The sequence below is a fragment of the Stegodyphus dumicola genome, chromosome 1, assembly GCF_044657685.1.
Source record: "Stegodyphus dumicola isolate Sdum_Otavi_A_Nest chromosome 1, ASM4465768v1".
NCBI lineage: Eukaryota > Metazoa > Arthropoda > Arachnida > Araneae > Eresidae > Stegodyphus > Stegodyphus dumicola.
The window spans coordinates 180,394,452-180,422,169 of record NC_140768.1 but is presented as its reverse complement, the minus strand read 5'-3'; the positions used below and the strand labels follow the sequence as shown (position 1 = coordinate 180,422,169).

Genomic DNA, 27,718 nt, shown 5'->3' with positions numbered 1-27,718 from the left:
ATTTTTGTTCCAATTGAGGCTCCAATTTTACGTTTTTTTCCTTTCTTGTTGATGATATTCCTATCGACGCTTTAGATATCACAAAACCATGACTCTCATATGGTTTTTGGATAACGGAGTATGCATATTTCTCTTCGGAAAGAGCGTAAATGTAGCCTTCGAACCACTGCTTTGTTAAATTCGCCATTTTGAATGAAAACAAAACTTTCAAGCCATAGACGATAATTTTGACTTTTGAAAACATAGTACAATTGCAATTACTTCTTTTGCAGAAAACGATTTTTTATTACTGCTTACCAAAATCATCTAAAAAATGTGCGAACAGCTTCTGTATTCAAACTAGGAAAGAATTGCCTTTCATGGAGCAGTAAAAGGCAAAACTGCATTGCATTATCTTCAACTGGAGCAGAGTATGTTGCAGCAGTTAATACAGCTCAAGAAGAACAATGGCTGTTAAATTTACTTGAAGATTTAGGGCTAAAACAAAATCTACCGATTACTCTCTATGAAGATAACAAGTTATGCATCAAACTTTCACAATCAGACAAAAATCATTCCAAAACAAAACATATAGACATCAAACACCACTACTTGCATTAACTTCAACAAAACGGCATCCTATGCCTAGACTACAGCAGAAGCTCCGAAATAATCGCAGACCTGCTCACCAAACAGGTAGGCAAGCCTGTGTTCGACAATCACTGCAAATGGTGATGCTGTCCATCAAGTAGAGGTGTTGGTATGCAGCGACGATGAGCCATCAATAAGGTGTTACAAGATGCAATCTGGATGCACTAAGGAAAAGCTAACTGAGCAACTTGTTTTTTTCCTTTCTTCCTTCTTCTCACTCCTTCTTGTAAAGACACTGTTAAAACTCTCCTCACAATGACTAATTATTGAATATTCTCTAAATATATAATATGAAAATTCTAATGAATCTTATTCTATTATTATGAAAAATAAATGTGTTCGTTTGCAATTCCGTATAAAACTTACTTTATGGATTAACTATGATGATGCTACTGAGAAGTCAAGGTAAGAAATTGTTCTTATCCTTAAATTTGCTGTAGAAATATTCACAACAGTTTATATATTAAAGATTAAATTGGAAAGAAATTGGTTAAGTAATAAAAGTTATTTGAACAAATTCCTCTAACTCTACCAGAACATCTTCTGTTCAGATAGAACAAAGTATTTAGAGAACTACTTTTTTATTTTCTAAATAACTACTTACTCCTACATGTATCGGAATGGAAACTGTATACACTCTGTCATTAAAAAATATATATATCGAGAAATTGAGCCACAGTCATGAAACTCAACAGAAATGTAGTCTGGTAAGAGATATGCTAATGATTTAAATTTCGACACCAGTGACACAAGATTAAGCGTGCTATGTGCATATGAGATGAGTAGCCAGGAGAGTTTAAAAGCATGATTGCTTGTGTCATAGGATTATTCAAACAAATTGGTCAACTTGGATGGAGAGTATCACAAGGGTGTCCCAGGTACACAAATGAGCGTGAGGATCGTACAATCACAAAAGTGGCTACTTATGCACCAACAACATTACTAGCATTGAATTAACGCTATTTACCACCTTCCAGGCATGTGGTGGTATCAAGTGAAACCATTCAGAGATGACCGGTCGACACTGGTATATGTTGCTCACATCCATTAAGATGCCTACTACTGACCCCACATCATAGACAGTGTTGACTGAATTTTTGCTGAACTCGGGCAAGCTGGAGTGTGACCGACTGGAGATGTGTGATCTTCATCGATGAATAAGGATTCAGTCTCAGAGCTGATGACAAAGCACATGCATGTAGAGGCAGCCAGGCAAGCAGTCTAATTCGGAATTTGTTGCTGAGTGGCATACAGCAATTACACAAGGTATGAGAATGTGGGAAGCAATTTGCTGGGACACACAATCACTTCTAGTCGTTCTTCAAGGCACTATAATGGCTCGCAGTCACGTGGGCAATACTTTAACACTGGTTGTCCTGCCTAATGCTGTCAAGTTACCCAGTGTGTTAGTTGCCATGAGAGTTTCAAAGAAGAAGATTTAGAAGTTAGTAATTGTTGTAGTTCATGGTCTGTGAGTTGTACTGAAGTTAACTGTTTGAAATCCAGAATAGGTGAGTGAGAAGCAGAATCTACTTCTATTCGGAAGAATGTGTCAGCAATAATGTTTTCTCTACCTTTAACATATTATATATCAGTGGAAAATTAAGAGATATAGTCTAAGTGTCTCAGTTGTCGAGGAGAGCACTTTTCTGCTTTTTGTCTGAAAGCGAATGTTAGTGGATTTTGGTCGGTAAATATGAGGAAGCTGCGACCTTCTAACATGTGCCGAAATTTCCTGATAAGACTCATATATTGCCAGAAGTTCGCTGTCATACGTACACAATTTCCATTGACTGTTATTCAATTCAAGAAAGGAATGCTATTGGCTCCCATCGACCATTTTGGAGTTGCATGAGAGAGCTGCCCATAGCAACATCAGATGCATCAGTCCAAAGACTGAGTTGAGTACTAGGAATCGGATCTCTTAACAAGGTAGCTTTTGTAAGAGCTTCTTTAGCTGCTAAAAATGCCTTTTCGGCATCCTCAGACCACGGGAGAGGATTTTCAGTCTTCTTAGTTGGATGGAATGATTTCTTTTTGTTAGAATGACCTTCGAGAAGCTTAATTAAAGGTGACAAAATGTGCGCTGCATGTGGCAGAAATCGGTGATAAAAATTGAATAAATAGGCCAAGAAATCTGCGAAGTTGTGTTAAGCTTGTTGGTCTAGGAAATTTAGAAATGGCATCAACTTGATCTGGAATGGGAGAAATACCTTCTTTAGAGACTTTATATCCTAAAAAATCTAAGGTAGAAACTCCAAATGTACACTTTGAGGGTTTGATTGCTAAACCATAATGATCTAATCTTTGAAAGAGAGCTCATAGATTGTTAAAATGCTCTTTGTGGCTTTTTGAGGCAATCAAAATATCATCAATAAATGCATATACACCGGTTAAACCTCTCGTCACCTCATTGATAAACCTTTGAAAAGTGCTTGATGCATTGCACAAACCAAATTGCATCCGAGTACTCTCAAAAAGTCCAAATGGTGTGCAGATAGCAGTTTTATGGACATCCTCAGGAGCAATCGGAATTTGATGAAATGCTTTGACTAAATCTACATGGGAGAATATGTTGCACCCATGGAGTTCACCTGTAAAATCAATAATACTAGGGATTGGATATTTGTCTTTTTTAGTCTGAGCATTAAGGGCTCTAAAATCACCGACAGGACGTCAATCATTCATACCTTTTTTAGGGACCATATGCAATGGTGAAGCGTATTGCTGTTGGATGGGCGAATGTGGCCTAACAGATGTTGAAATTCCATTTTTGCAATTTTCAAACGATCGGGTGCAAGCCAACGTGGTTTGGCAAAAACGGGAGGGCCAAAATTTTCAATATGATGCTGAACTGTAAGTTTGGCAATTTGGTCTGCACAAGGAGCTTGAACAATACGAGGAAATTCATTTAACAACATAGCAGAATGATTATTACAAATTACAGATTTCACTGAATACATACTAGGAACATGTAAAATACCATAAGAATTTAATTTGGTGTAAGTATCGTTTAAGCGGTGACTTCTAAGATCTGGTTGTAGGTTAAAATAGTGTAAGAAATCTGCACCAATTATAGTAGTTTGAACATTACATCTAGTATAAAAAGGATAAACTGTTTTCTTAAACCTAAATCAAAGATAATAATTTTTGTTTATATACATTTATCTTAGTACCATTTGCAGCCAGAAAAGTTTGAATAGGAGTAGTCATTTTATCAGATCTTGAGGCTGGAATTAAGGAACAACCACTACCTGTATCAATTAAAAAGTTAATATTGGTTTTGTGATCACGAATAAATAGGCAACGAGAACTAGAAGGCAAGGCGTATGTCGCTGCTACTCCTTGCCCTGGAAATTTCCCTAAAAATTGCAGGGTGGAGTACACTTTTTTGCTTTAGAAGCAAAATTTGGTGGTACCAACATAGATAACCTTTTTTTTAGAGGATTTCTCACGATTTGTTGCATGACAAAAATTAAAATTACAAGAATGACTTCTTGAACGTCGTATAAATGGAACTTCCTTGCGAAGCGATTTTCTCTCTTTAAGCAGTTCAGAGTTCGGTGTAACACTAGATGATGCACAAGAATCAGAAACTATGCTTACCTGAGCAGATGACACTTCCGTTATTTCAGCAGCCTTTTGTGTGGTTAGAGGGGTGATTGATGCTAAAATAGATTGCACATTCGTACGTAGTTGCTGCAGAAATAATTTCAAAACATAAGTATCCGTCATGTTTGGATTTTCGGCAAGCCACTGCATAACGCGTAACAGTTCAGATGGCTTTCAATCCTCTAATTGCTCACCGGCAAGTAAGCGACATATTTCCTGCGATTTACTTTCACCACAGTGAGAAATGACTTCATTCTTCAGTTTCCCATATTGATCCGTTTTGTCAGGAGAAATGATGATATCCCTTATGGTCATAGCTATGTTGGGAGGTAAATGTGCCATACAGTGGTTATACTTGGTTCTGCATTCTGTTATAGCCTTTAGAACTGCTAATTCAAAAGTAGATTCCACTATTGTGAACCACAGAGATGGATTGGAAAGAATGAAAGGAGGTATTTTCACTGCTGATATTTCATCCATTATTTATGATGTTTTGCTTAGTTCGGTTTTTGTATTTTGTTCAAATTCCAAGAAACAATCAAAAGATGTGCGTTGTCCAACATCAGTCACCAATGTAGAGGTCCAAAGTATGTCAAAGACAAGTATAAAATATATAAACTTTATTTAACACATCAATAATGACATTTCGATGAGAAGAGGAACTGCCGCTGCATGCACGCCTTTCTCTCCCCCATCCGCAGCTTATCAGAGGTGGGCATGCACAGAACTCACAAAACTTCGTACGGTTTTTCCATGGTAACACCATGCATTTATCAGCAAAACAATGCTCGTCTACATACTGTGCCACACTCCTAACAATATCTTCAAGGATATGATGTACACCCGTGGCTTGCCAGGTCATCAGACCTCTTGCCAATAAAGCACATATGGCATATGCTTGGAAAGCAACAGCAGCTGTCCCGGAATATTGGTGAATTAACTGCCCAGTTGTAAAGATTACGGCATGATCTTCTGCAGGGAATCATAGGTGACCTGCTTGATTTAATGCCACGTCCTGTTTCGGCTTGTGTAGCTGTCAGAGGTGCATATACTACTTACTGATCTGTAAACTTTTTCATGGCATAACTTAATAAAACAATCTTTTGATCTGAATTTGTAATCATTTGCCTATCTCCTCATACACTACATACATGTTAAACTTCGTGACGGTAATTCGTTTCCTTTTGAGTGCATATTTTTTTTTTTTTTTGTGACAGAGTGAGTGTGTGTAGAAACCTATGGTCGGACACGTCATGGGATAGTAGTCTGACAGGTACAAGAAACGAAGAGACACAAGACCGAGATCATCTGAAATATTTATTAGTCAAAGATATTACATGTGCTGTGGTAGACGACATATGAAAATGTCACAAAAGATGTTCAAAATTTCTGCCATTGCTAGCGATGCATGTATTACACTATTGGACTATGGACTGGATCAAATACACCTGGATTTTGTTGGATATCCGCAGCAGCACAGACAATCTGCAACCAGACCCATTTTGGAATACACAGGTACATAACATTTTTCAGTGTACCCCATAGAAAGAAATTCATGCAGCTTAAATCAGGAGAGCATGGTGGCCAGAAACCAGTCCACCCCGCTCAATCCATCGGTGACCTGATTCAAATGTTCACGAACACATCTGCCACAATGGGGAGACGTCCTAACATGCTGAAATAACACATAGCATCTGAAATGTTGTGGTACAGGGTGAAGTAAGCTTGGTAGCACTTCTTGCACAAAGATGAGCTATTAGAGGTGCTGGCGGCAACAAATACGGCCAACAAATGGTCATCGACATCAGTAACCCAAACATGCACTGAAAACCAATGTTGGGCAGCATGTGGTCTCATGCCATGGGGATTCTCGTCAGCCCATAAATGTGCACTGTGATGGTTGAACACACCATCTCACCTGAAGTACGTCTCATCCGTAAATATAACATAGGATGGGAAATACACTTCTTGGTGACAATTGTCGAGGTACCACTGTGTAAAATGCACACACTCAGGGTGATCTGTAGGAAGCAGAGACGGTATTCTTTGAAAATGGTATAAGCCTTCATGTTGCAAGACACGATGAACATTACTCCGAGATCTTCCAACAGCAGCAGCGATGGCTCGTATGCTGGTACTTGAACTCCAATGGATGGTATCCAACACCTTTTGTTCCATGCTGGGAGCTCAAGGTTGCTCGTGGCCCGCCCCCACTATGCCTATTACCTTGTAATGATCCAAATTCATACAAATTGTGATGCAAATTAGTAAACAGCCAGCACTCCGATGCACTCTGTGGGTACCTTTCGCAATACAATCTTTTTGCTGCTCATGCATTTCCTTCTGCCAATCCATAAATTAGGTACACACCTGCCACCTTGTCATCCTCTCTGCTCACCTTGTCATCCACCTTGTCTTTTTTTAATCCTCTGCGAGCGATGACAGCTCAAATTACTGCAGCAATGCAGGTCTGTTCCCTCCAATGCTCTTGTGAACAATGCCTAGTGCCGAACGAAGACATTTCTGACTATGGATTACTATGCAATCTAAATCCTTATGATGTCCCCTACTTCCCTTAAAGTTTGTCCCAATAATCCTGGGACACCCTGTGTGTGTATATATATATATATATATATATAAAGGGCAAACATGAAAATTTTAATGTACTAAATAAATAAAGAAGTAGAAATACTTTTAGTAATAATTTTTTCCCAATAAAAGAAGGCATATAATGATTTAAAATAAATCACAAAAGAAACTCTATTCTAGCTCGAAAATGTATTTTCATTTGTAAATACCGAGAATAAGTCTCCTAAGTTAAACTCTTAAAGTATAATTATAAAAAAATACCTACTTGGGTGCCATATGTTCACTATGTCAGCTTTAAAGCAAAAGTTAGAAGTTAAAATTATTTCTCATGTATAAAATATGCATAACACATATACAGTTAAATGTCAATAAATGATACAAAAGGAAACAATGCAATAGCATTGCAGAGAATTATTAGATGAAAAAAATTCAGTTTAAACTTAATATGTTTCAAAAATTTTTTAAATAAGTATACAAATAGAACATTTTAGCACTTTTCGTAAAACTTCTATCTATTTTAAACAAAGAGAAAATATACAACATGGTTCCTTAAGCCAGTGCTCCACAACCTTTTCTCACCTGCGACGCACAAAAAATCTTTCTAGAATTTTGTGGCACACCAAAGAGTTCCAAGTTATCAAGGAAGTGCCAAAAAAATTCAAATGCTGACACACTTACAATCACACACACAACCACACAACAGTGAAATATATAAAAACATTTAAAATAGACATTATCAAGGAAAAAAAAGTTGTCATTGTGTATTAAATACATGATAAAAAATTGCAAAATGTCAAATAAATGTATTTGATTGCGGCACACCTATATCCTACTCATGGCACACCGGTTGCGGAGCACTGCCTTAAGCTATAGCATAAATCAGTTATAATGTCTACGATTAAGCTGCAAAATCAAGCACAAAATGAATATGGAAAAATTTACGCTTAAATATTTGACAGAACAGTAATTAACCTCTTTTTTTTAACTGCCTCTAAAACAATTACAACAATCTTAGTACAGAGCATTTATGAATATGGAAAAAATTATGCTTAAATTTTTGGCAGAGCAGTAATTAACCTCTTTTTTTAAACTTCCTCTAAAACAATTACAACAATCTTAGTAAACAGCATCTCATAACTGTCCTGTTCAATGAAATTTAACTGTTAAGCCATACAACATTAACATTTATTCCAGTTAATTCCCTTTTAATACTTGCATTTGATGATGAAAGGGTAAAAATAAATTTCATTTAACTTTTTACAGCTTCTTAATAATTAAAATTTCATCAGCAGATACAGATTCATGTTTTCTACTTAACTCTTTCAATGTTATTTCTGTATATATTCCATGCTTCTATCCTCCTTCATTTTTTAAAAATTTTAAACATAGTCAAAATAAGTTTGACAGGCAACATTAAATATACGGTAATTTTTAGTGAAAAATATTATGACATGTTTAGAAAGATGTAAAAGGTTTAATTAATTTATATTACATAACACTGATTATTGCCATTTCTATTACATTTATGGCTGCATATCAATTGTCAATATCATTTTAAAATCTCAGTTACAAACAAATTGATATTTTCAGATTATCTGCACCACCTTTGAAGGATCATGGACTTAATGGCAAGCATTTGTGAAGTTGCTGGCAACTCTGAAAGAAATATTTGTTTGGGTATTTTTATATCTATTTCAAACAATGCATCCAGGGCCTCTTTCCCCTCCCTGCATCATCCTATTTTCATATGTGAGATATATATACTTCTTGATTTTTGGGGCTGTTGTTCTGTTCATGTACAAAACAATCTCTTTTTAGTTAAAAAAGGGGGGGGATTGCACAAACTCAGCATCACACACATCAGCACTAAAATCCTAAAATGAGAAGGGAAAAATAAATGCATGATGTCTTTCAGTGATACATATTTTGCTTTATGCATGCAGAAAGCTAAGTCCCAGATTTCACTGGAGATGATGAAAACTGCAGTTTGTAGTCAACCACATATTCAGAGAAGTAGAAAGCTCTTTGAGGTTTGCTATGTGCATATCTGGGTCACAAGGAACACATTTTAATGATTTGGTAATATTTTTTTGGTGGCATCGTGGATTGCCACATTAATGTTTTCTGACAACATAGTGCATTGCCTCATCTTTTCGTAGCACTTTCGTTTAGTGGGAGTGTCAGCAATAAATAATAATAAAATTAAGTACAGAAGGTAAAAAGTAAATATCAAAGGGGTAAAAACATTTTATAACCTATACAATTAATATTGCTGAAAAGGTTCAGACAGCCTACAATGAAATATCGTAAACCTGAAGTATGCTTATCTTGATTTTTTCAAAGTAGGTCTTATTACAGATGATATGCTTGGCATCTATTTAAACCATTCCTGGCAGAATTGATTATGAGCTCTGGGCTGTAAATTGGACAAATCATTTCTATGATGTTTGAAATGTGGAAAAACTCCACTGTTTGTACTGCGGTATCAGTTGGAGCACTGCTACAAAAGGTGATTTAATTTCATTGTCATTTTTCCAGATATTTCTCACAAGCACTGGTAAACAAATAGCTATGCATCATTCAGTAGTGATGCTATGATATAATCCCTAGTGGTGTCAATTAGATTATAAACGGCCTAACCAAATGAAGAATATGGCAATTAATAGTTTGCCATCTCCTCCTTTTTATTAGTGGGAGATCATCTGGGAAGACTTATTACCACTATTATATTTGTCATAACAAATATACTGGAATATTGTCCATTACATGTTTTAATGTTATACACAATATTAGACTGTTCTTGATGAAATTTTTTATGCACTAATTTACACACCATCTTTACCTATAGACATCATCCTTACCTGGAGGAACTATGGCAGCAAACCTTCTAAACAATTGATCATACAAGATATTACCCAGATATGTGAAAATTTCTGCATATTTAATCACTTGCCCTTTTTAATCACAACATGCACTCTGTTTAACTTAACTGTGTTGTTACGGTGAAACAATGAACAGTATGTGTTTCATTAACTAGCTTTCGCCATTTGCAAGTGAATCATTAAATCTATTAAAAACAGTATTAGAACATGCAGCGTAGGGTTAGCACCATGATTATCACCCTATTCATATTTATTGCTCACATACATTTCATGATTGTTATGTTTCACAGACTATTTTTAAAATGACATCACAATCATTTTCACATCCTAAGGGCTTTTGCCACATGGAAATTCTGCAAGGTAAATGGCAGTGGTGAACAAGACCTGTTTATTTTTATTGAGCTACATAGTGGAGTGGCACATTCTTGCAACATTTTCTGAATGATCAGCAGCTCTTAGAGCAACAAAATAATATTTATAGTCCACAGTGAAATGTCTCTTAAAGAGCTTTTTTCAGTTCCTCTATTTTATAAACTCGCCAGCTGTTTTCATTGTTTACAATGTTTCATTGTAACAGCCTTAATAAACAGTCAATCCCTCTACAATGGTTGACAATTTTTGCCTGACTCACGACGAATCTGAGCAAGAAAGAATTACTAATATCTCTGCATAACTCGCCAAATATCTGGTATTGTGGAAGAACCCTGTTGGCATACAAACAGATTTTCATTTATGGCCACAATTGTTTTATGACTACATATTGGCTTTTCTGCTTGTTGGATTATATATAGAGAATACACCTCTTCATAAAACTGTTGCAGTCAGTAATTTTATTTTCGTAAAAACTGGGTTACTTCTCCCATTACTAAAGCAATGCCAGTTCCTCTGGCCAAACATAAATAAATTGCTGCACTGTTACAAATAGTTATTTGAAACCACTGAAAAAGTCGTCAAAATGCATGCTTTTCCCTCACTTCCAACATTTTACATTGCACCTTCAAATGCTTTCAATATTGTTTCATATATAGTTTTATTTCATGACAATTTTTGTATACTTGAATGAGAAGAAAAATGCATCTTTCTTGGATGAAAGATTTAGCAACCTTCTCACGTGTCAGTAAATAATGCATTTCGCTTTGCATCGTTTACAAAATGGCTGTAATAATAAGGAAATAACTTTCCCTGTATTCCTACTTAAATTACATTATAGTCATTACTGAGAAATGCTCTCATATTAACTCCATTTTTCTGCTGACGTACCAACACAGTTTGCCTTCTCAACAAAATGCAAACCGAAAATTACATTTTATTATTGCAATATAATGGTTTGACTCCATTCGGCTCCACTACATACTGCCAAATCTAAAAACATTCAATGTTGCATTTATATACGCATTTTAATCACTAACTGCAGCAAAATTTGTTCAAATATAAAAATGATATCCAATCTTAATTATTGTCAAAATTAATCACTGAAATTAAATGAGTAAACATTTAGATTATGTAAATGAAAACTTTGGCAAGGATATATTGTGATCTTGAATGTACAAAACAATGTACACTGCGCAAAAAAAAAAAAAAAAAAAAAAAAAAAAAAGGTAGAACAATTCTGTATCTCCTGTTCTACAGGGGAAATTCACGAAATTCAAATTGCGTTTTTCATATCTCGAAAGTGCAACTTCGGATATATATTAGATTTATATATAGCAGCATTCTAACTTCAGATATATATTAGATTTATATATAGGTATTTCAATACAAAAATTGAAATTTTTCTGAAATGCAATGCCAATTTTTTTCCATATTTTGATTCTACGACTCACATTATGCTTAAGGAAGAATAAATCATGCAAGTTTAATAAAAAAGAGATATTAATAAATATATATCAGATTCAATTATTATTGAGGAGCTACAATTTTAAGAACTAATATTTTTAAAAACTACTCGTGCAATTGATACAAAACTTGGCAGTTTGGCATAATTTGAGTTGTAGAATCGAAATATGGGAAAAAATTGTCATGTAATTTCAGAAAAAGTCATTTTGTGTCAAAATACCTGTATTAGAACAACGCTATATATATAAATATAATACATATCCTAAGTCACACTTTCGAGACATGAAAAATGAAATTTGTTAGTTCATCAATCGGCCCAGTAGCACGGAGATATAGAACTGTCTCCCCCTTTTTTTTTTGCAGTGTACCTGCATACAAAGCTTAAATAAAGAACACTATTCAAATTTTCATCTTCAATTATTGAAAACTACTGTTAAAAGTTACACAAAAATGACATAAGGTTTTTTGCTACTTTAATGAAAATAAATGTATCTGTATTTCTTACGAAAAACTAAATAAAATTATGAGGATTCAAGAATATATTATTTGAAATTGTTCTATAATATATATAAATAATTATTAAATACAAATTCAAGAGATCAGAAAATAGTTGTGATGGTAAGTTTTCATTACTGGAATTTTTTTTTTCCAAACAAAATAAGTTTTAATATTCTTAACAGTTATTTAAAATTTACTGTGTAACTAACATAAATATATATATATAAAAAAATAATAAATAAAATCTAATTAAAAATATTCTCATTTGTAATAATAAGGAAATTTTTGGCTATATAACCTTTGGCAAGGATATAATATAAGCCAAATAAACAAGATTTCCACACAAATATCAAATTTCCTCTTTGAATTTTTAAACCCTATTTAAGTAAACAGACATTTTTATACTATTCTTACCAATTAGAAGTGATAAAATTGATTTTTTAAATGCTATTAAGGTAAATAGACATTTTTATACAATTCTTACCAATCAGATGTGATAAAATACTCACTATATGCAATGATATATTTCACACTTTTTTCATACTTACCAATTGTTCTATTCATAGTCATGTATTTGGATTCCTGTTTTTCTTTGGTACTAGCATCATACCAATTCAGAACATCCAAAACTGCTTGAGGATTTTGTTTCTGCTCTGATTTGGTAATGTTAGAACTTTGCAACAATCTTGCCCATGATTCTGGCATTCCCTGAAGATGAAAATGAACATTAAAATCTGGCCCAGATATTAGAAAACTTTTAAGTCATGATTACTTAAAAAAAATTTAAATAGAGGAAATTAATTCCATTGTCATATTTTAAACTATACAGATTATTTGAGGAAAAAGACTGCACAACTAAAATATATCTTGAATGGTTAATTGTAGACTCATGATTCCAATTTAAAATATCAATCACATAAGGTAAGCAATTAGAGTGTGACCAATTTGTGACATGTTTTAGTGAAAATGTGCACCATTGTAATCTGTACATATGCTCTCTACAGAGAATAATCTAACTGATAAAACAATGCTCATTTTATAAAAGATCCTTTAAAGAAAAAGATTGAATGATATGTAAAAAATAGCGTTAAAAAATTATAATTCCACAATTTAGCAAACTGTTCTATTCGAAAACATGAATGATATTGTGGTAAAAATCATAAAATATGACTTAAACTACTTTGCCTGATGAAAACAAGCAGGGTGAAGCATTGATTCTAAGGGTCACAGAAAAAAGTGAATGACATAATATAGAAAATTTTTAATTCTCATATTTCTACAGATAGAAATTTTAAAGCTATACCTCAATTATCATGCATGTCTGATAAAAAAAAAAAAATCTGTTCGATATTTGCATTAAAAAAATTTTTGAGGGGTTGTCAATAAATAACAAGTCAGTAAATATTGCACAAATAGTACTGTATGTAGAAAAGTGCACATGCGTCGGAAATGGAGAGTCGGGTGTGGTGTAAGGATTCATGTGCATTTCTTTCACCAGATGCCTTTACTTGTCTGGCAGGGAGTGAGAAAAGGATAATAACCAAGCATCAGCCACAGCCAGTCACTCTGTTTTTGAAAGCGATGCGGAATGGAGGCATCCAAAGCAGAGCAGCATGATGTTGTGCACTTTTTGACAGTGGAAGATGTAGGAGGGCGTGAAATTAAAAGACGAATTAAAAAGATCTATGGGGAGAACTGTATGTCACAGACAAGAGTTCACGAGTGGCACAAGAGCTTTCACAAAGGACACATATCGATCGGTCATGATCTGCGGAGTGGAGCACCGTAATGTGTCACAGAAGAGCATGTTGTGAAAATGGATGAGCTCATAATGAAAGACAATCATCTAACAGTAGATGACATTTCTGTATCAGTGGGGCTTAGCCATGGAACAGTTCACAGAATCATCAAGCACAGGCTAAAGTTCCGTAAAGTGTATGCGCAATGGGTCCCGCGTCATTTGACACTGGAACAAGAGGGATGTCACATGGCCATGTCTCTGCAAGAACTGCAGCATTACAATGATGATGGGGACGAATTTTTTTCAGCAACCGTTACCAGTGATGAAAGTTGGTGCCACCACTTTCAGCCCGAGTCAAAACGGCTTTAGTGGAAGCACACAGATTCCCCTTCACCAAAAAAATTGAAGACCCTCCACATTAGTTCCAGCAATGACTGCTTCCATTCTTCTTCCATTGTAAGGGACCACTCCTCGTCGATTTCCTGGAGCAATGAGCTACAGTCAATGCTCAGTGGTATTTTGAAACCATATTGAAGCTCAGGAATGCAATCAAATCGAAATGTTCCGGTAAACTTTCTTTTGGTGTCATCCTGTTGCATGACAACACTAGACCACACACAGCCAATACAACAAAGGGATGTCCGCAGAAGTTCAAGTGGGAAGTCCTGAGCCAACCCCCTATAGTCAGATATATCCCCATGTGACTTCCACATCTTCAGTGACTTCAAAAAGCATTGCGGGGACACCAATTTCAAACTGATGATCAAGCCAAGGAGTGAGTGTGCAACTGGTTCAAACAGCAACCAAAGGATTTCTACGAGCACGGCATTATGCGACTGGTGTCACAATGGGATAAATGCCTACACGCCTACAGACAATACTTGTGAATTTTATTAAATAATTACTGTGAAATTGCCTCTGACTTGTAATTTACTGACTGATCCTAATGCTTGCATAGATGTTTACAGTAATGTTTGATTGCAGTACCCCAAAACCTTAAATAATATCTCTAGTAATTCTGATCACAGGAAGCTGGCTTGCTTATTTATTTGGCTGCATGAAAACATATTTCTTGTTGATACATTTTTCTACCACTCCATATTTCATAGATCCAATTTAATTTATAAATATTTTTATTACAGCAGTATCACTCCCTTTGAAATGAAAACCATTGAGCTCCGAAATTAAAATTATCACAAATCAGTTAAACCAAACAATTCAAATATTATTCCTGCACATAATGAAATAATTTGGTTCTCTCACATTAAGTACTATACGGAACGGTTGTTGTCAGAATAACTTTGATGGAGATCTGGGTTCTGGAGACTTCACTTGACAATATAGATATTGGGCAATTCAGTTCTCCCTTATTTCAGTAATGAAACTTCTCCAAGATGACTAGACCAATTCTATGACAATTTTACTTGATATACCCAGTTCACACCAACTGTAATTTCAAAGCTGCATTTCTACATGTTTTCTTTACTGATGTATGATTTCATTATATGAGAATTAGAAAATTCTTGAGTGACTTGCAATATTCTGTGATTCTGGAAAAAGCAGATAACTTTTGCCCATGATTCTAATTGCAAATCTTACAAACCATTATGAAAATATGTCATGAAACATATGTGGAACATGTCAAAACTCGCATAAGACAAAGCACTTAGACAGGAGTGCTGAGTTGCAATTGGTGAGTAGACATTTATTTGAAAGTAATCAACATATTTTCATTCCAACAAATGTTTCCAACAGCAATTAATATGTACCGTAATTTCCGGAAGAAATGCCGCGGCGTTTACGTGTTTAAAACTTATATTTTCAGAGGGTGCGGCGTTTCTACCCATGAGGTGTTTGGTGCACTAAAAATAAAATATTTCCTATGATGGTCATTGTACATAATTTGGATGGCCTTGTCATTGTGCATAGACTGGTGCTGTTCCCATACAAAAGACCACTCAGTTGATTTTTGCGAACGTTATTTTGTTTACATTCTTTCCCTTGAACAGACCTACTTATGCCTTATTCACCCTAAACGAGATCTCAGAACAATAACATTCTTCCCCCTTTCAAATCAACATTCTCATCAGTTTGAATAGTCTCTCTCCTCTGCCATTCGATGAATCTTCCAGGACCCATCCTCTCCCCACCCCTGCCTTTTCTGCAATTTTTTTCAAAGGCGGACTCGACTCCACCTGCCTCGCAATAACGAACTCTGACCTATTTTTCCTTCAGCATGAATGTATTTTTCTTGGCATTCTGCCAAATACAGATCCCATCAGTTTGGGTACAAGTACTTGTTGGATAGTTTTTAAGTAAGAAGGGAGCAGAAAATTTTTGAAAATGTCTCTAAACGGCACAGAAGCTATACATTTCTTACCTTTAATTTATTTTTGAGTTATGGTTTCATTTCATGCATTTTTCTTAACTGGTATGTAATATATCAGGACTTAGGTTGAGTTTTTGCATCTATACGGCCCACGACGATGTCACGCGCTATTTAATCTATTGTGGTGTTTACGCTGATGCAGCATTTCTGTGTAATTTTAATTTTTTTCCCGCCATTTTTCTCGAGTACGGCGTTTACGCTGATGCGGCCTTTCTTCCGGAAGTTACGGTAAATATCAATAATTTTTTCAAGATATCCTGAATTTTATCATATCATAATTCAACTTTATTATGTACCAATCAGCCCTTCCACCCCCAAAACATCCACTCTCAATAAATTGAGAGTCTCAATCTCTTTAAAATCTAACACCAGTGTTAATCAGTTTTTTTTTTTTTTTTTTTTTAAACCAGAATGATGCCAAGTAACTTACTTGCCTTTTTAGTATTATTTAAGTATAATTTATATGTGTTTTTTTATAGATAATGTCTAGTTTCTTTTGATTTATATGCATAATTCGTGTAGGGGAAGTTTCTGTGGGCAAGAGTTTCTAAACTACTTTTCTAAAAATTTGGTTTTCTACTCTTATTTTTTTAATTATTTAATTCTTGTCTTTTAATTGTTAATTTCTCAAAATTACACTTGTTTAAATTTCTTTTTAGTAATTCATCACTTTTGGTATTACTTTTGGTTTGACTTTTACTTTTGCCTACATGAATAACGAAACACAAATTGAATGATTGAAGAGTTAGGTTTGGAGGCAACTTTCCCTTGATAAGTCTGTCTCCTGCCTGCACAACAATCATTCACTTATGCATTTTTCTAAATAATTTTTTTAGATTAAATAATTTTTAGAATTTTATATTTATTCATGAATTTGATATTTGCACTTGATTTACATATGCTCTCAGAATTTAAATGATATTGTAGATTAGTTTGCAACAACATTAATCATTTATTTGTTTGAAATAAATGTAATTTAAATTAACTTTAAATTTGCATTTAATTTGCTTTTTACGAATACAGAATGTTTGCTAAATTCAAATTTCATTCCTGGCAGCAATGGCACAAGAGAATTATTTAAAATTAAATTTAACTTTACTTTATTCTTTTGAAGCAATATATACAATCAAAAGTCTTTAATCCGGACTCGTCGGAACTTCAGCTATTACGGATTATAGATGATCAATTTAAATGTGGTAAGATGGCATACAGTAATTATAAAATTAAAAATATGAAACTGTAATTTATGAAATAAAGAGCAATTATGATCTAAAGGGTATCAACATTTACACACACACACACACACACACACACAAAAAAAAAAAAAAAAAAAAAAAAAAAAAGAGCTTAATATTTATTTGTTTACTTTATTAAACATTTCTTTCAATGCGTGCATGCATAAAGCATACATTACGTATAGTCGAAATTAGAAAATTGCAACCAGAAAACTATTTGATGTATATTCGTGATATGTATAATGAGGAGGAATTTGATTTAAATCATATCAAAGACGGAGTACATCGAGATGAAATACTACATTTAGTAAGGAATTATAAGCGGAATAAAATAAAAACATCTGCCCTGAAGATGAATGTAGTGCTGACAGATCAACTTCCAATTCATTGCGCGCCGCGACGTCCCCCCCACAGAGCAGTGTGAAATTGATAAACACATTTCGGAATGGTTAGAGAAACAAAGGATATGCCTTTATCCATTTTTTGCAGCAATTCTACTTTTTGTTTGATGGACATCGAAACATGCTTTCACTTTGTAGATCCTTTGGCAGCTCCAGAATCGGAAATTCTTTTTGACATAATCGAAAGTTCAAGCTTACTTTTATAAAATTGCTCTAATATTCTGCAAAAATTATTAATCCAATTCGAAGATTAAAGAACAACGCAATCTGCAACATCTGAAATAGATAATTTTAGCTTAGCTTATACCGTCCATTATACATTAAACGCGCATGTGTAAACATATTACGCGCATGCATAAATGTATTACACGCATGCATAAACGCATATGCACATGTGTAAAGGTATTGTGCGTATGCGTAAATGCATATGCGCAGAAAGTTTGTAGCTTTGAGGTCCGGATTGTAGATCATTCCGGATTAAAGACTTTTGACTGTATATATATTCAGTGCGATGTTTAATTGTTCCTTTAACACACAGTGTCAAAACTTGTAAAATTTAACCATTTTGCTATATTTCTGTACATGTAAATATATTATTTAGTTTTTTATACATTTGCAACTGATATATAGTACATTAAATATGCACTTAAAGCAACCAAATACATCTGCAAGTTAAAGAGTGAATTTGTATTTCAATGATTTCCAGTATCACTGTTTTGGAGTTTAACCAGTTAAAAAAATGAAGGAAGTCTTTATATACATTTTTTATGTACCAGTAAAGGAAATTTATATTTGTTTTTAATATATAGTTTTTTTTTTTAAATTTATGATGACAAGCCAAGTAAAAAAGTACAAAAAATAATAAAAGATGTGCATAAAAAGACTGAAGCCATTGCCTCAAAAGTTCTCTAACACACCAGTAAAGTGTGAGAACTGATGCACATCAATGGAAGTGGTCTCTATTGATTGGATCTGCCGAATTACAAAGAGGGAAGCCAGGGTTTGAAAAGATTACAATGCTATGGAGGTGCTCTGCCAACACCAACTTGAAGAAAAAGGCCTGAGCACAAGCAGTTATCTGACTAGTGATGCCATGAACCGAAGACCAACGTGAAGCAGCAAAAAGTGTTTCTCATTAGTTCTAACAAATTCTACGGTGATGAATCTATAATTTGCAATACAAAACTTTTACTACGCTCTCATGTTTTAAATTTGGATTCCGCCTTGCATTGAAAATCTGATTTTAAATTTAAGTTTCTGAAACTTTTTGGAAAATTCATCAGAAATTATGAACAACAAAAAATATAAACTGAAATTTTTGTCTCAAAATTCTCAGACTCTTGCTTCTCAAGCAGTTTGTGAGTAATTAAAATATAAAAATACCCATTATATAATAAAAATTAATTTTAATTAATTATAATTAGATATATAATTTAAATAATAATAAATGATTACTATGACACAAAAATTAATTAAACAAATGAATAGTGGGATAATTATTACTGATATTTTTTAAGGCCTGATACTAAATGCCTACACTAAATGAAAAAACAGTAAATAAATCAGGGGTGTTTGTGGGACCCCAAAAAATTCCCTGAAGCTTTTACGGACTTACTACCCACATTTTGGAGTTTCGAGAAGGGGCGGGGAGCGAAATGAAAAATTACAATTATGAAGTATTGAATGACCTAATTATAAAAGTTCAATAAATTACTTTTTTTGCAAAATTAATAACCATAAATTTTCAAACATATAAACTACTACATTTTATGTAAATATTTTAAATTACCTGAATTAATTCTTAAAAAAAAAAAATTATCTAATTTCTGCTGCTTTTTTTTATTTTCTGATGTTTGTGGGCTTGTCTTTCTTTTGTGCTGAATTTCATAATTACAGGAAGGTTGACTTTTATTTTCCTCATTTACAGTTGAAGAAATTTCCTCGAGAACTGTACATGCAGAGGTAGAAGCAGTTTGCTTTTCTGCTAATGTAGAAGGTTTTTCAGAGACTTTTATAGGTGACTCATCTGAAATACATGTTTTTAAGTCCTCTTGATATGTTTTCCAACTTCTTTTCATATTCAGTAAGAGATCTTTGTGAATTGGATCAGTCATTGGATTTTTTGAGCCATATTTTTCACATGAGGTTTCTTTAGAAGCCATTAAATCATATTTAATAGTCTGCACTGCATCTAGGGAATCAATCTTAAGAGAGGTTCTATAGTCAGTGACAAGTGTATCCATTAAGTTGAATGCACTTTCCACTAATGGGCCATGGAAGCAGCTAAGGCAGGCTTTGACCAATTTAGCCAATGTAGGATACTTATAATCATTTGTGAAATCATCTTTTAAATTAAAAACTTTAGACCAATATTTATCAATTGTACACTTGATTTGATTTCCACTTTCATCAGATGTGTAGAGCATTTCTTTGGTGATATCAATATCACTCTGGTATAACCTTATTTCAGCTTCTACTTTTGACTTTTCATTATCACTAAAAATATGGGACATAAAAGATGATAATTTTTCAAAAGCTAATATTGTACTGGTTTTACCTCTTAGCTCTGGATCTAATGCTGTAAAACTAATTAGATATGAAGTTTTAAGGGGTAATTTCTGTTTCATATGCTGTGCTGTATTAGTATAAGCTTTCATCAGAGAAATTTGGAATTCTTTTGCTATTGGATGATTTTTTGATAATTTCTTCAGGAGAGTGGAAGCTTCTGCACCAGTAAATATTACTTTGCTAGGTAGATGGAATTCTGGATTTGTGACATCAACCTTTAATAAATCATTATAACTATATTTCCGAGCTAAAGCATCATTTGTAAGTTCAACAATTTTTTTTGAGACCATCTGAGCTGCAGAAATATTTCTTTTATTGTATACAGTTTCAACATAAGAAAAATAATCCCCTTTATCAGTTTTATCCAAGTAGTGAAAATAAAATGCAATAAGAGCATCCCACAGATCTTTGATTCTTTCTAAAACACATAAAATGTACACCCACCTATGGTCTGGTCTCTTCAAGGGCTTAAGTTTTTTAATGGCAAGGGATTCACAGATTTTGAAAAAATTTTCTCTTTCACTGCAGCTTTTCATATCAAAATAGATGTCATCAAACAAATCTTCTAAGTATCTATCAAAACATGAAGCAAATTTTTTTGCACAGTTATTAGCTGTGTGACATGTGTCACCATCAATATCTAATAAGTGGGGTGCTTTGTTTGATCGTAGTCTGGTTTCAACACCCTTTTTTTTTTCCATGCATGGTGTTACATGAGTCCATTAATACACTAATTAAGTTTGCCCATGGAATATTATTATCTTCAATAGTATTAACAACTGCTTTAAAAACAGCTTCTGAATTGCAAGATTCCATCTTTAGAGATGCAAAATGATGAACTACAACTTCATTTTGATTGTTGTCATAAAACTGCACCAATATTGCCAGTATACTTTCTAGAGCATTGCTAGTACTTTCATCCAAATTTAGAGAAAATGGAGTCTCCTTTAAAGTTTTAATGATATTTTCCTTAATAGTTTTTGTGAGCCCATATTTCATCTTATAACATGCAGTAGTCCTGGACATTTCCAACGAGTTTAGTGCCGTCTGATCGCGGCTCAACTGTTTGCAGAGTTCAATTAAATTGGGAGCTACATTGAAAGAAAGAGAATTCTCGGAGATAAACGAAGTTATTAATACCTCTTGGCATGCTTTTCTTGTCACTATGTCCAATGGCCGAGCATCAGTCTCCAGTAAGTCATCAGTATTTTTTGAATTAGCATAATTACTTAAAGTCATTGAATGTCTAATGCATTTTGAATATTTTATGTGCGTCACAGTTTTAGAATGATTTGTGAAAGCCTTGAATCCTTCTCCACCATACTTCAGCAGTGAGTTACAAAAAACACAATATGCTTGTCCAGCAACATTTATTTTCTTGCACCAGCAACATTTATTTTCTTGCCGATGGTATCCCCGTTACCATCTCTCCGTTCAATCCAATTCCAACTAAATGCATTCCGGACACCTTCTTCTAATTGTATAATATCACTATTTATATCAAGAAATTTCATGGTGAAATTCTCTTGCGTACATAAATAAATATTTCAATAAACGAAACGAAAAATTTACACGTGCATCAATAAATGAAACGAAAATTTTACACAGCGGAGAAAAAAAAGTTGAGAAGCGATAAATGACAAATAGCTAATACGGGGAAAAATCTCCCTTCTCTACTTATTGGCGTGACGCCAGGAGAGATAAGACCTTTGAACCCAGAGTCACGTGATCGCACATCTGGTCGAACGAAGTCTCTCCCTTTTTTTTCTGCGCCTACTTGCCGAAAAGAAACCAGAAGAGAATGTTCGAGAACCAGGGGGAATGAGTCATAACTCGCAATAAGGAAAGAACAAAAAAGAAGTTTTTTCCCCCTTTTCACGCATTATCACTGCCTTTGGAGAAAGAAAGGAAAAGTTTTCACCACACACACTGACCTTGCATTTTCTGCTTTCAAAGCAAACAAAATTACCCAGATCAAAATAAATAATTCATTATTATTCCTACTTCCTTTTGAACGACGATCCCCGGAATTTCCGGGTATCGAAGTTCAAAATCCCCGGAATTCTGGGGTTTCCTAGGAGCACAAACACCTCTGATAAATACAATGAACAGCATTTTATTTCCTTTATAACATATATTTCAAAGAAAAGGAATAAAAGAACTTTATCTTGAAAACATAAAATCAAACACCAATATTTTTAAATTCAATAAATGCAAAAAGTCTTGAACAGTAAATATGCTAAACAGAAAAAAGTATATCTATTCTAAATTCGGTTTTTTAACTGAAAGTATTAAAAGGAATTCTAGGAAATAATGAAACTATTACTTCAGCTAAAAACAAGACAAACTGAAACTCGTACTACAAAAAATATTAACTCAAAAAAAAAAAAAAAAAAAAAAAAAATGTTAGTTACAAGCACAAACATAAAAAGTATCTTAAACTGCATAAAGATTTTATTTATTGTCTCATTTTTGCAAATCAGCCTTTCGTTTTATGCTGATTACGTTTAAAATTTCAACAGGCTGGATTATTTGAAATGAAAGTAACAATGTGCATTTTTCAACAAGTTTTATATTCAGCGAAATTTATGGCAAAAATTTGCATTAAGATCATGCATTATTTTTATATATTTGTATTTTGTCTGTATATCATCTAAAATTCATAATTTTCATGATTTTACTTCTAGAAACATGTCTAATCTTCAATTGAGACACATTATGAATTCACTATTCATTTCATTTAGGAAAAGTTAATCTTTAAAAGAACTTAATACATTTATTTGCTAGCTACATAAGGCAGAAAATTAAACTATAATTGAACAACTGAAACCTGTTACTGATAGAACATCTGATTCAGTAACAGTTTTCAATTGCTATTCAATTAGCTTTTTGTCAGTTACTGTTACAATGTAGCTAAAAATTTACTTTGGTTTGAATACAAATCATTCTTTTTAAAAGCATACAATCAGAGATACTTGAAAGTTTGTTCAATCACTATTATTTGCTGACTTCTTCAGAAATATTCAATCATTTAGATATATGTTTATCAAAGCATTATGCTGAAAACATTATTAAAAAATTTCGGGGGATCTGTACAAACATTTTGCTATAAAATAATTAACGATTTCCCAATCTAATTAATTTTTCAAAAAGAATCAGAGCTTTTTCTTCAATGATAATGTTAACAGATTTATTGCTAGTCAACAAAAGCATAGCATTAATCGGTACTGATTTGATGGTCCCAATAAAGAGCCTTACAGCCTGGTTCTGTAAAAGTTCTACTTGACTGCATGTCGAAATAAGTGGCTCATGGCAGTAAAAGCAGGATAAAAGTCTTATAAATAGTGTTTAAAGTTGATTTATCACAACTCCAAAGGGATCCAGCTAGTTGCTTTAAACAGTCACTCTGCTCAAAAAGTGATTTGAGATTGATTCAGTATGAGACTTCCACTCTAATTTGTTGTCAAAAGTCACACTCAATATAATTAAACTTGCTAGGGTAAGAGCAACATTTCTGTACTTCAGGTCTTAGAGGAGTGGATGAGAGGCCAGCGAAAAAGAGTGGATGACAGTCTTCTATAAATTCAAAGTTACATTCTGATGCACCATTTCAGTGCACCCACTTTGGTGCTTCTGTCCAAATGACAAGATTATCCACATAGAGCAGACAATTGAGATCTTTAAAGGCAAAAACTAAGTAATATAGATGTAGATATTAAACAATGTGCACCTTCCAGTTGCATCCTGAGGAAGAATTGCTTGCAGACTAAAACATTTAGAAAGTCATTAATCAAATCTGATCTTGAAGATAAGATGGTTAGTGAAAGACCTATATCTACCTAAACCCACTTCCACAAATTCCAGCACCAAGTAATTTTTGGTGCCGATTCTCTCTCCCCACCCTGTCGAAATCAATTAAAAATGCTGTATAACTATTTCGATTATCCAAAGCATTCTTTCCAATTTGACTGACGTAAGCTATCTAATCCGATGATAATTTTTTTTCCCCCCCAAAACCTAACCTGTTCACTGGTTATTAGGTTTCTGTCTTCCAAAAATCAATTTAACCTATTAAAAATTAGGTTCTCCATAGACTTTTTGAGAATATTAGCGAGAGAAATTGGCCAACAACTAGAAAGTTGTTTTGGATCTCTATTTTTCTTTAGAATAGGTAAAATCACAGCTCTCTTCCACTGTGCAGTTTCACAAACCTGTCTCTCAGATTATTCAAATTATATTATATTAATATTAATTCCATTATTAAGAATATTAATTTAGTATAATGGTATTTTATATGTTTCTAAAGCAAATTCTCTAAAAAGAGGCTCATTTTTGTTTCTTATTTCATTTTCATTACAGCATAACAAATTTTAGATCTTAATAAAATGTCTCTGCTGTTCTCGAAATAATGCTGAGTTATAACTTTGTTAATATATCCACTGATTACACAGCGATAAGTGCAGGGAATTTATGGCAGAAAGCCTCTCTCAATTGTAGTAGATATGAATCATCACTATGGTTAATATCAGCTGAGACAAGTGATTGAATGCCAAGGAAGAAACACAAGAAACACGCTATTTGACATTGGCTAAGGAGCAACTCTTTGGCCATTGGACAAATTAGTACACCTTTATTATCTCCAGGCGGTGGACCTGATTGAATTCCTTGTGCGATGGTTTTGAAAGGTTGCTCTGCAACTCAATCAAAGTTTGTTTCGGAAAATGTTTATATTTTCCGAAATATAAACATACGTAGTATATATAGTTCCGAATACATGGTATAGTATCCTTGGTTGTTTCCCTTAAGTGCTTCAGAAATTCTACGTGGATGTTATTCTCTTTTGGAGATTTCTTCATTCCATGACACTCAATGGCCATCCTCAATTCCTCTTATATGTATTTAATGTAATATTAATTGAAAAAGAAAATGTAAAGCAAACTGGTAATTAGACGAAAGACCTATCTGGTCTCAAAAATGTAATATATATATATATATATTTAATGCAATATAGAGCAATGCATATTTTATAGCAAGTGGTTGCACATCCAACAGACACACACACATTTACTATGTGTATACAAGAAAGAAATTAAAGAAAAATATTTTGATATATATGGGTAAATGCGACCCTATTTAAAAAATCTTGAAAAATATTATGCAGTAAAAGTCCAGTATAATTTCAGATAATTCTGAATGTTACAGTGAAACACTTACATGTACATATACATATATTTTTCAAATTAAGGAAGCAAACAGAATTATTTTGTTTAATATATTACAAATTAGTTTATGTTTCACTACATCATTTCATAGAGTTGCCTATATACTCGGTTTCTCAAAAAATTTTTTAAATAACTGCTAAATTGAGGGTTTCCTTTTTTTTTTTTTTTTTTTTTTTTTTTTTTTTAAGCGTGTTACTTTCTGGGAACTGCTATGTTTATATTTTTTGCTAACAGCTGAAAAATTCAGCAGCATCAGCAAAACATTTCAATGCAGACTACAGCTTTTTAACATAATTCCTTAAATATTAAATTAGAACTTATGGCATGTGTATCAACACAGTTGAAAATGAGAAAATGCTAGAACGTAGAGAATAGTTTCATGGAAAATAAAAAAGAATTTTGATAAGCTCTTCAGTTATGTAATAACTTATTCTTAACATTTTTAGCAGTAGTTATCAAAGCGATTTTCTCGTGCACTTCAGAAAATTCTCGTGCACTTAAAAAGCTTACATAAGTGGCATGAAAACCTCTCAATTCATTAGTTAGTTGCTTTAGAAAACTGCTCTTGTGAATTTGCAGTGAAATCGGGCTAGCTTTCTCTATTTTGAATTAGTTCTGTTGAATGTTTCTAGCAGTTTAAAAGATAACTACTGTGAGATATTGGTATATTGTATGAATATCTGAGGAAATTTAAGCATTTTGTTTTATTTGCTGTGATAATAATAAATTGTATTCATTTTTCATTGGACTTGTTCATTCAATTCATAACAAACACGTACGCACGTAACAATATTAATACTTTAGCCCAAAACTTTACAGCATCAGTTTTTTCTGTTTCTGCATAAAGACAAACAGTGAAAATAACTTTTCTGTTTAAGATGAACTTAGTTTATTCAGACGTGAAATTTGACGACTCACTTAATTTTATATATCTTAAAATTTTTAAACCTTTGTAATCACTGGTATATTTCTCCTAAAACAAAATGTGGAAAGATTTTGATTTTACAGATTTACTGATTTCAAAGTCCACATTTCCCACGTCTGGAAATTACAGTTTTGAGAAAGTACAAAATCCTGAATTCCAATTAGATCTGGACAATAATCACCCATGATATATTTAAGTGCTTGTGGTTAGGATACATAATTTTAGAATTACAGATATAAAATTATATTGGTTTAATTTAAGATTAAAACTAGAAGCATATTTTTCTAAAAGGTATAAAACGTTTAAAGAGGACAAGATGTCAAAAATATTTATAACAGGCATTCTAAACTACCAAACTATACATAAAGGTGGGGAAGCACTCTTAAAATCAAGAAAAGTTATTACCTGAAATATAAAGTAGTATCATTTTTTAAATCAACAGCTAATTAATTGTGATTAATAACATTTAGTAAAATAATATATATATTATAAATATAAAATTTTCAAAATGCTTAAAAGCTTAGAAAAAAGGAAAGGAGCAGAGAGAAATAACAGATTTTTGCATAATTTGATACATTAAATTTTACAGAGCGGGGGAGGATTCCAGAAAATAGGAATAAAAAGTGAAAGATTTTCCAAATTTCTTACATTGGTTGAAAATCATTCATAAAACTTTTACTTAAAGCAAAATACTTAAAGGAAATTGCTATTATTTACAAGGGGAAATGATTTTATTAAACATAACAGAAAACAAATTTAAGCAAATAATTTACTGATAAAATAAAATAATAAAAAAAAATACTTAAAAGTTAAATATTATTTCATGATAACTGCTTGGTCTTTATGAATAAATAAGTTATAACAGTCTCCCTCTTCCAAATAAAATATTTCTTGAATAATAAAGGTACTGCATTTCATTTGCACAAAACTGCATTCAGCTCTTTTTGATTCAATACTAGCACTTCTTCAGGTATAGAAAGAAATTATTTTTAAGAATACAAAAAGTATAACCATAACTATACCATTACTTGTTATACAAAGTTAAAAAAAAAGCATTTATTGTTACTACCCAAAACATTAACTGCATTTGCTAATAACAAACATGCATATTTTAATGGTTGGCTATTTCATTTAATGATAATGATACAAAATTGACCAGTATTATATATATATATATATATATATATATA

General features: G+C 33.0%; 1 protein-coding gene across 2 annotated transcripts in view; it reads right to left on the bottom strand.

Moving 5' to 3' along the window:
* Positions 1-27,718, bottom strand: part of LOC118184543 (serine/threonine-protein kinase PAK 2-like) — a 135,101-nt gene that overhangs the window by 56,634 nt on the left and 50,749 nt on the right. Inside the window, exons 5-6 of one of the 2 annotated variants that reach the window (XM_035354251.2) lie at positions 12,596-12,755; positions 7,097-7,123 (exon numbers count right to left, since the gene is read on the bottom strand). In XM_035354251.2, coding sequence (XP_035210142.1) covers positions 7,097-7,123; positions 12,596-12,755 — 187 coding nt within the window. The remainder of the gene's footprint in view (positions 1-7,096; positions 7,124-12,595; positions 12,756-27,718) is intronic. The other variant, XM_085823388.1, reaches the window with a different exon arrangement.